Genomic DNA, 10,161 nt, shown 5'->3' on the forward strand with positions numbered 1-10,161 from the left:
AATAATAATAATGGCAGGGACGAAAGACCACAGCCAGGGACAGGATGGAGGCTGTGGATGGAATCTGGGAATCTGCTGAGTGACTGAGAGAGCAGGGGAAGCAGAGGAAGTGACATGGCTGGAAAAGGCAGAGAAGCTAGAGATGAGCCATGCTGTCGAGGGCAGGAGCAGTGAGAGGAGCTGCAGAGCTGCAGTGACTCCCACCACCTCCGGAGTGTGCTCGGCCCTGTTCCTCCCTTGACGTCTGCTGTGCACGGAGGCAGCGCACTGACGGGCGGCGGGGCGCATGGTCATTGACATATGCTGGCAGAGGCCACTTGGGCAGAACATGAGAGGCCGCGTCAAGGGGGGCAGAGCAGGTTTCTCCGGTGAAGCTCTACAGCCTGTTCGAGTGCATTAGGCTCAGAAAGGCACCGGCCCTTCATTGTTTAAATTGCAGTTTAATGTGGCACAGCAGCCGGGCCTGGCTGGCCAGGAACGTTGCTTTGTGCAGCTGTCTTCCTGGGGCCAGGCAAGTGCCTTGTGGCCTCCTAGAAAGACTCCCTCTGCCTGAGCTGAGCACACGCAGCTCCTTCGGCCCCATCCTGAAGCCACTGTTCCCAAATATCCCATTTCCCTTTCTCCGTATGGTGCCCCCGGCTCTTACACTGACTGTTCTTTCCCTGCCAAAAGCTGTTGAAGATGAATCCCTGTCTGGGTGCTACAGGGCTACGTGCTTGAGAGAATACCGGTTGAGTTCTGAGGCCAGAACGTGGCGCATTCCCTGGGTCCTTATCTAGGTCAGTCTGGGTACATGCCGCACACTTGCCCCAGTCCTTGGTAGACCTTTGCTCCTCTCTCCCCAGGGACATCGCTCTGTGGGAAGTTCATGTTGGTTGGCACGCATCTGTCTTGCACCCCAAAATTCCCAGCGCAGGATGTCATGCATCAACTACCCCTTCCCTGGAGGGAGGTTTGGCCCAGACAGCCTCTGCCCCAGGAAGACAGCCCCTGCCCCAGGGAGACAGCCTCCGCCCCAGGTGGACAGTCTCCTCCCAAGTGGATAGCCTCCTCCAGGTAGACAGCCTCCTCTACAGTTAGATAGCCTCCACCCCAGATGGACCGCCTCCTCCCCAGGCGACAGCCTTCTCTAGGTAGACAGGCTCCTTCCCAGGTGACAGCCTCCTCTACGTAGACCGCCTCTGCCTCGGGTGGACAGCCACCCAGCCTCTGCACCCAGATGGTCTGGGTTCAGCCCAAGACTCTGCCACTCTGCAGCATCCACTATGATCCCTGTCCGGAAAATAGGCCTGGTACCAGCAGCTGCCCCCTTCAGTGAATGTGAAAAGTCATGGAGATGGTGCACATAGGCCCAGCTCCCGGCCTTAGGAAGTGCTCAAGAAACATTAGCTGTTGCTGCTGCTGCTGTTGTGCTAATCGATGGTGAGAAGCCCACAGAACTTAGAGACAGCAGGTAAAGACCTGGCAAGGTGAGCAGCAGCCAGCATGGTGCAGGGAGGGGCATGGATGAAGGTGACACTGACCTTCTGGAAGTGAGGCATGTGCCACAAGGTGTCCAGCTTCACGGGCGGCTTGTACTTCCTCAGCTGACTGCTCCGGGTCTCATACAGCTTCCCAAGGACCACCTGCAGACCAGGGAAAGGCAACGGTGAGATGGTCGCCCAGCTATTTGGAGAAGGCCGTGCCGAAGGGATACAGAGACAGAGGGCTGGGATTCTTGGCGTGGCAAGATCCTCGGTCACTTTCCTTCCAGCCCCAGCCCTTCTCCAAGGCTGTTTCACACCACCTGCTTCCATGGTCCTGTCTCTGGCCACAGCTCAGGAGACTGGGGGCGGTGGGACCCCAGAATACCCGGAGCATTCCAGTCCCTGGAACACGTGGGATTCCAGCGTGCAGCCGCCCTGAGGGCATGGATAGTGTCTCAGTCATCCTTGAACTTGTCCTCCATGGCTAACGCAGTCCCAGTGGGTCCCCAGGACTCCATGGTGTCTGAATGAAGAACTGCATGATTCGAGAGGTTAGTGTCTCTTAGAACAGGTCCTCCATGGCCTGCTCATGCAGGAGGAGTGAGAGCTTATTCGGGGGACTCAGGGACCCCCCACCATGGTGTCTCTGCAGGTGTGATTTCAGAGACACAGTAGAAGCCCCTCTGCTGCTGACCTGCGCGCCTGTGCCCTCTAACAGGTGCCAGCAAGTCCACTGTTAGAGCCACGTAGCTCATAAGGTCTGTTCTGGGCTGAACCAAAAGACTTGGTTTGGCTTCGACTGTGTCATGTCCTGAGATGTGTGAGGGGACAGGGCATAGGCGGCTGGGGATGGGCTGGAAGCCCTGGTCTGGGAGTCATCAGTATTGGCTGCAGCCAGAGCCACAGACCTGGCTCAGGGCAGCCCCCGGGGGAGTGTGGGGACAGAGGCCTGGTGGAGTAGCCCTGAGGCCAATGCTGCCAAGTCCTTTATCTCAGGACTCGGTTAGGAGGGGCCCAGTGCATGAGTTCACACGGTCTCAGGTTTCCTTTGTGTACTTTCTCGTAAATAGGGATTCCAAACTGCAGACCTTTCAGGCCTTACAGAACATGGATCTGCCCTGGCTTCCAAGGGCCCCATAAACTCCACGTGGCCTCCCATGGTGTGAAGCACACGGAAGGCACAGTCGGCAAATAAAGACTGCACTGAGTTTAATCGAGGTGCTACCACCCCAGTAAACCCCTTTTATTGATTTATTGTATTAATTTTATTGAAAGTGTCTGTGGATCACTTACAAGCCCCTCGACCCCCTTTTTTTTTTTTTTTTTTTTTGAGACAGATTGTCGCTCTGTTGCCCAGGCTGAAGTGCAGTGCTGTGATCTAGGCTCCTGGATTCAAGCGATTTTCCTGCCTCAGCCTCCCAAGTAGCTGGATTTACAGGCACCTGCCACCACGCCCGGCTAATTTTTGTGTTTTTAGTAGAGATGGGGTTTTGCCATGTTGGCTGGTCTCAAACTCCTGTCCTCAAGTGATCCACTGGCCTTGGTCTCCCAAAGTGCTGGGATTTCAGGCGTGCGCCACTGCATCTGGCCACGTCTAGAAAGTTTTGAAACTATCTTTGAACCAAAGCAGAGAGGCTGTCTAGTCGGGGGTTATGGAGCCGGGCTTCGGAATCGGAAGCAAGCAGTCATGTCACCTGTCTGAGCCTCGGTTCTCTCTGCTGGAAACAGGGCGAGCAGGGTTCTTGCAGGGTTTGCTGAGTTCAGCTCTGAGCAGAGCAGCTGGCCAAGATAATGGCTCACTTATCGGTAGCTGTTGCCATGAATTTCATCTGGGGTCATCACCATCCCAATCAGGACATACCCAGATGCTGACAGGCTTAAGGAGGACACCGAGGTCTGTGGCGGTGGGGATGTGACCTTGCAAACTGACCATTTAAACAACTCCGGTAAATTGTCTATCAGCCCCAGACCACAGCCTCCCAGCGTTTGGTGGGTTTGTAGCCATTTGTAGGACAATATAGCAGACAGAGAATCTTGGAGCAAGATTACAAGGTTGGAACAAGTGTTTTCTGACTGCCGGCTACGCGCTAAGGGATGGAGTTCACAGTACCTCCAAATATGCCCCGTTGGCATACTGAAAAAGGGCAGAAGTAGGACGGTCTCTCTCACGTCCCCTGCCCTTCTCCCCTCAAGCAGGTTATGAGATCCTCATGGCAGAGGTGCCCCCCAGAACCTCCAGGTAAAGAACATCCTGATAATCTGAACAAACAGGACTTGCGACGTTTCCCCCAGTTTATCACCAAAAGATCTCACTATTCATCCAATCCTGTTTCTCCACAACTATCCCCTTCTTCACCAAATCCAGCATAAAAATACATGCGTTTAACCATTTCTTTGGGCCTTCATTTCCTCACGGAGGCTCGCGTGTCACATAAAACTGAAAGACATTTGAATGCTTTCCTCTTGCAAACCTGTCTTTTGTGATAGGGCCCTCAGCCGTGAGTCTAGGATGGGCAGAAGGACATTTTCCTCCCCTCACAGGCACAGCATGGCGGGCCCTCATTTAATCAGACCCCTTTCCATGCTCAGTGCAGAAAGCAAGACCCCAACAAAGAGACACTCCCTCAGCTACACATGCAGAGCTGGCACCTGCTCCAAACCACACGAGCTGTTTCAGGGGGCTCTGCTTGAAAAGGAGGGGCTTTCTCCTAGAGCCGGAAGATGGGGTGCGTTTACCAACACTGGGTTGCGTGGAATACCTGCTAATGAAAACTCCCAGCTCTAAGCCGGGCACAGTGGGCTCATGCCTGTAGTCCCAGCACTTTGGGAGGCTGAGGTGGGTGGACCATCTGAGGTCAGGAGTTTGAGACCAGCCTGGCCAACATGGTGAGACCCTGTCTCTACGAAAAATACAAAATTAGCTGGGCCTGGTGGCAGGTGCCTGTAATCCCAGCTACTCAGGAGCAAGGCTGGAGAATCACTTGAACCCGGGAGGTGGAGGTTGCAGTGAGTTGAGATTGCCTCATTGCACTCCAGCCTGGATGAAAAGAGCGAAACTCCGTCTCAAAAACAAAGAAAGAAGGACGAAAAAAACAAAAAAACTCCCAGCTCTAATGTAGGGCTAGAAAGCAGTTTGTGCTGGTAATGCTCCCTCTGGAACCGGCCATTACCATAGCAAGTGGACTCTTGCTTGAGCCATTAACAAATAAACTAGTCATGGGTTGCTCTTAAAATATTATTACAATGCGGAGCTCTTTAATGAGCTGTCTGGGGCTCTGCAGACGGCTGAGAAGAGCCAGGAGAGGCCCTGGCACCCGCCACGCCTGGAAATCCTTGGCCCCCCCACCACCTCGTACACCCCTCCTGGCCCCTCCTGAGGGATACCAGGATTTCTAGAAAGATGCCTCTGATCCCCAGGTTGGCCCTGGAACATCACAGGCGCTGTTGCTGAGTCCCAGGGTTTTCCGTAAACAGCAGGAGTGGGACCTCTCCTTCAGGAAAAGCCTGGACTCTCAGGCTGGACACGCCTAGGTCTGACACTGTTGGCAAATCACTTCATCTCACTGAGCCCTAGTTTCCCTGTCAAATAAACCAAACTGAGATGCTAAGAGAAGAGACTGACCTCAGGGCATTCTCGGAGAACTAAATGCAGAAACTCAGGGTGCGTGCTCAGCCCAGCCCTCAGCTCAGAGGCCTGGGGAGGGGGCGGGTTGTGATTGTCATGACAACCAGCCACGCTGGAGCCACGCCCTTGATGAAGTCTGTAAAGCACCACGTGAACATAGAACAAATCTGATTTTACCATCATCAGTCTGGACCTACTGCGGAGGAGGCCAATCTGATCTCTCTGAATGTTCCAGTTTCAGAATACTTTAAAGGAAGTACTATTTTATTTATTTATTTTTTATTGAGACGGAGTCTTGCTCTGTCACCCAGGCTGGAGCGCAGTGGCACGATCGTGGCTCACTGCAACCTCCGCCTCCTGGGTTCAAGCAATTCTCATGTCTCAGCCTCCTGATTAGCTGGGACTACAGGCACGTGCCACCACACCCAGCTAATTTTTTGTATTTTTAGTAGAGACGGGGTTTCACCGTGTTAGCCAGGATGGTCTCAATCTCCTGACCTCATGATCCGCCCTCCTCGGCCTCCCAAAGTGCTGGGATTACAGGCGTGAGCCACCGCACCCCGCCAGGAAGTACCATTTTAGTATCCTTTCTTTTGAGACAGAGTCTCACTCTGTCGCCCAGGCTGGAGTGAAGTGGTGCAATCTCAGCTCACTGCAGCCTCCGCCTCCTGGGTTCAAGCTATTCTCCTGCCTCAGCCTCCCAAGTAGCTGGGATTACAGGCGCCCACCAACGTGCCCGGGGAATTTTTGTATTTTTAGTAGAGACAGGGGTTTCACCATGTTGGCCAGGCTGGTCTCAAACCAGGTGACCCCCCCCAACCTCAGCCTCCCAAAGTGTTGGGATTATAGGCGTGAGCCACCGTGCCCAGCCGTGAGTATTTTCACATGTGTATAACAACACAAATGAACAGTTAAAGATGGTTTTCCTTCCTGCTAAAAACCTCACTGACCTGATGTCCTGCTCGTTGCTAGGGACTCCTATCACCAGCAATCGGCAGTGTTTGGTCATCCTCAGGACCTCAGCTCAAACTTCCCTGTGCAGGTACTGCCTCCCCAAGCCTCGACTTCCACGCCTGGGAAGCAGGGATTACAATGCCTGCCTTGTGGCCTTGGTAGCATAGATGAGAGGATGCATGTCCTGCTTGGGGGGTATTTGGAATACTGCTTCCTGGTTAATTTGTTTTTTTTTTGTTTTTTTGTTTTTTTTTTTGAGAGGGAGTCTCGCTCTGTCCCCTTGGCTGGAGTGCAGTGGCACAATGTGGGCTCACTGCAAGCTCCGCCTCCTGGGTTCACGCCATTCTCCTGCCTCAGCCTCCTCCTGGTTAATTTGTAATAAAATGTTACAAAGTTTACTATAATGTGTTCTTTGAGGCACCCTTTCAGAAGTGGGTTCCTCTTCAACTTTGCCTTATTGGCGTTTTCTCTATAGATTGTACAGGACATACTTGTGTGTGGGCCAGGTCGGATTAGTCTAAAATCTGATTTTGAGTGTGTGAAGTTGTGCAGAGGTTTGGTGAGAAGAGTCCCTAGGTAGGAGTCAGGACAGCTGGGTTCTCATCCCCACTCAGGGTCACACGGGGCCTATTGACTGGTGGCCTGGACCCATCTTCTCTACCCTCTGAACTTACATAGGGTTGGAACTGGATAATCACCAAGATCCTTTCAGCTCTAGATTCTCTGATGCTGGTCAGAAGATGCAACCTGATTTCCCACCCACCCCCAATGACAAACATACACAAGTGTCATCTCGATGCTTGGCCCTGGCCAGCCCTTCTCTCTTCTCCACCCCCTCAGCTGGCAACTCGGGAGTGCGGGCTGCGTTTACCTTCTGCTTCTTCTCCAGTTTGATGGCTTTCTGGGTGGCCTTTTGTTCCTGTACCCACAGTTGCAGGTACCGGTGCTGCAGCAGATCAAAGAAGGGTGTGGAAGGCCTGGAGGGAAGAAGTCCAGACAGAGCTTGAGGCCCTAGAAAGACAGAGGCACCCGCTACCCACCCCCCGCCCCCGGGAGCCTCCTAAGCGTCAGGAGCTGCAGGTTGCATCACACCCACAGCTGTGAAAGCCTCTCTCCCAGCCCGCAAAAGCTATGCAACAGGTGCCTCACACAGGCTTATGAGTGCTGGGCCTGCGATGGTGGTAGGACTCTCTCCTTGACCAAACGTTAGAAGAAGTCTGGTCCTCTGAGCTCTCTTTCTCACTAGGCCGCATCCCTGGGCCCTATCCTTGGCCTGCTGAAGCCAGTTTTAGCCAAGAGTCCCGCTACGTTGATTCGCCTCCCCTTCACATCTGATTACCCTTGACTGCTGATTAGGTTCCTCACCTGTACCCTTGATAGCTGATGACCTTGGCCTGCCTTTAGCAAGGGTCTTCCTGTCTTGACGTCTCCTCTTAGTAATTTTCCATCCACTGACCCCGCCCCTCCCTTGGCTCCTCAGCCAAACATCCTTACTTCTGTTGTATCTGGAATTGAACTCAGTTCTATACTGAAGCTTCTCCCTTTTTGCAATAGTATTGAATAAAATGTCTTTACCACCTTTAATCAGTGTCTGGCTCCGGTTCTCTTTGACAGCGATTTCCAGCCAAGGAGCACTTACCCTAGGCATTTTGTGTGCTCCACCCCTTCCCAACAGGAAAATGGATACTAGTATTGTTTCCATCTTACAGATGAGAAGGGTAAGATCCCAGAGCAGTGCGGGCAGCACCGCAAGGCAGACGCACTCAGCCACAGGCCTCTGTAGCAGTGGGATTTCATGTCCTTGCAGCAAATGGCCAACTGCTCCCAGGTGGGACCTAATCTCTAAACAGGTTGAGAGGCTGAATATCCAAATGGACAGTGGCCAAACCACATATAAAAGTGAACTATGGGCTTGGGCGCTGTGGCTCACGCCTGAAATTCCAGCACTTTGGGAGGCCGAGGAGGGTGGGTCACCTAAGGACAGGAGTTTGTGACCAGCCTGGCCAACATGGTGAAGCCCTGTCTCTACTAAAACTACAAACATTAGCTGGGTGTGGCGGTGTGTGCCTGTAATCCCAACTACTAGGGAGGCTGAGACAGGAGAATCGCTTGAACCCGGGAGATGAAGGTTGCAGTGACCCGAGATCACGTCACTGCACTCCAGCCTGGGCAACAGAGCAAGGCTCTGTCTCAAAACAAAAGCAAAAACAAAAAACAAAAACAAAACTATGAGCCACAATCTGCAGATAGGCCAGGAAACCAGCCCGTTTTGTATAGTAACCAGCCCAGGAAGCCACCTGCTATGCCAGACTTGTAGGAAGTCAGACTGTGGTCTCTACCAACAGTCCAGCAAGCCAAACAATAACCCTCGAAACAGCCAACCCAGCATGTCTGGGACTTGGTTAATAACTCCCAGCTCCCCTAATTTTTGTACCCACTTGCAGCTTAGAACCAACCAGAGAAAACTAAATAAGCGCCCTTAACCAGTCCCATAGGATGCCCCCATATATATAAAATAGATACCTAGAATTTATGATGTATATCATATACATGATGCATATATATATATATTTCTATTTTCATGAGGAAGAAAATGAAAAGATAAACCAAACTTATTAACTAAGAAGCTACCTGTAGAATGAGGGAGAGAACAGAAAGGAAATAACAGAAAGGAAACCTAGAACTTTTAAAATAGACTTTGTGTTATAGTTTTGACTTTGGAAACATATAAAAAATGTTTTTTTGTTGTTAATTATGAAAAAATTAAAGAGAAAGGGTTAGCATCTACCCCACATCACAACAGGAGAGAGCAAATGAACCTAATTGTATGTCAAGTTGTGGCATAAACACAGATGATTTCAAGTGACTTTATTTATTTATTGAGGTGGAGTCTTGCTCTGTCACCCAGGCTGGAGTGCAGTGATGCAATCTCAGCTCACTGCAACCTTGCCTCCCAGGTTCAAGTGATTCTCCCACCTCAGCCTCCTGAGCAGCTGAGATCACAGGCACCAGCCACCACACCCAGTTAATTTTTTGTATTTTTAGTAGACACAGGGCTTTGCTATGTTGACCAGGCTGGTCTCCTGACCTCAAGTGATCTGCCCACCTCGGCCTCCTAAAGTGCTGGGATTACAGGTGTGAGTTACCTCGCCCAGCTTCAAGTGACTTTAAAAGAGATTTGGGTAGAATATCCCTAGCATAAAACATCCTGAGGATAAAAAGAACCATGAGGAAATCTGAAGCTGTGTCCTTGTTGCTAATAATAATGTTGATATTGTTAGTTTGAAACTATTATGTATACATTCCAGGATAAAGCAAATTAGTAATTATATAAATGCCATTAGGAGAAAAGAAATACCTATATAAAATCAAAGAAGTAGAAAAAATCCTCTGTAATTTTAAATTTGAATTGTAAATATCATTATGAACTTGTTAGTTTTCCTCTTTATAAAAAGTAACATGTTTCCTATCCCTATCTCTGTCCACTGTAAAAGTCTAGAAGTGATCACAACTCAGTAGCAATGAGCACCCTAGTGCCTAGACTGTGGTCTCTAAGTGCCGTTCTCTGCTCAAAAGAACCACTGGAGAAAGGATTGATCTCTGTGCCCAGGAGGTCCCCATGCCAGAAGAAAGAAGGCTGTCAGAGGCTATTGGGAGACATGGTAATGGACCACAGGGGCCAGCCCAAATTGGCCAAAGACAGGACAATTTGAGCATTAGACAGAATAACAATGGCTGTGAGTTGAAATCCATCATATAGCACTCTCTCTATGACACATGGACATTTATGTATAATTCTGGTTGGGGAAAAAAGGAAAACCTCCTTGTGCAGTTTGGAGGTTGCTAGGCCACAAAATCATTATTCTGAAAATAAGTAACAGAGCATTTCCCTGCCTTTCCTCCTGTACTAACAGGATCTTGGGGTAATCAAATAGGCGATAAGGGAAAGTTCTTTATAGAAAAACCAGAGCTGGCCGGGCGCGGTGGCTCAAGCCTGTAATCCCAGCACTTTGGGAGGCCGAGACAGGTGGATCACGAGGTCAGGAGATCAAGACCATTCTGGCTAACATGGTGAAACCCCGTCTCTACTAAAAATACAAAAAACTAGCCGGGCGA

General features: G+C 50.9%; 1 protein-coding gene across 2 annotated transcripts in view; it reads right to left on the reverse strand.

Moving 5' to 3' along the window:
* LOC105503996 (chromosome unknown open reading frame, human C9orf171) overlaps positions 1-10,161 on the reverse strand; it is a 185,307-nt gene that overhangs the window by 34,940 nt on the left and 140,206 nt on the right. For both annotated transcript variants that reach the window (XM_011931171.1, XM_011931169.1), the window contains 2 exons: positions 6,917-7,022; positions 1,524-1,625 (listed from right to left, as the gene is read on the reverse strand). In XM_011931171.1, coding sequence (XP_011786561.1) covers positions 1,524-1,625; positions 6,917-7,022 — 208 coding nt within the window. The remainder of the gene's footprint in view (positions 1-1,523; positions 1,626-6,916; positions 7,023-10,161) is intronic.

Source organism: Colobus angolensis, unplaced genomic scaffold (assembly GCF_000951035.1).
Source record: "Colobus angolensis palliatus isolate OR3802 unplaced genomic scaffold, Cang.pa_1.0 Scaffold9, whole genome shotgun sequence".
In the NCBI taxonomy this organism is placed as follows: Eukaryota; Metazoa; Chordata; class Mammalia; order Primates; family Cercopithecidae; genus Colobus; species Colobus angolensis.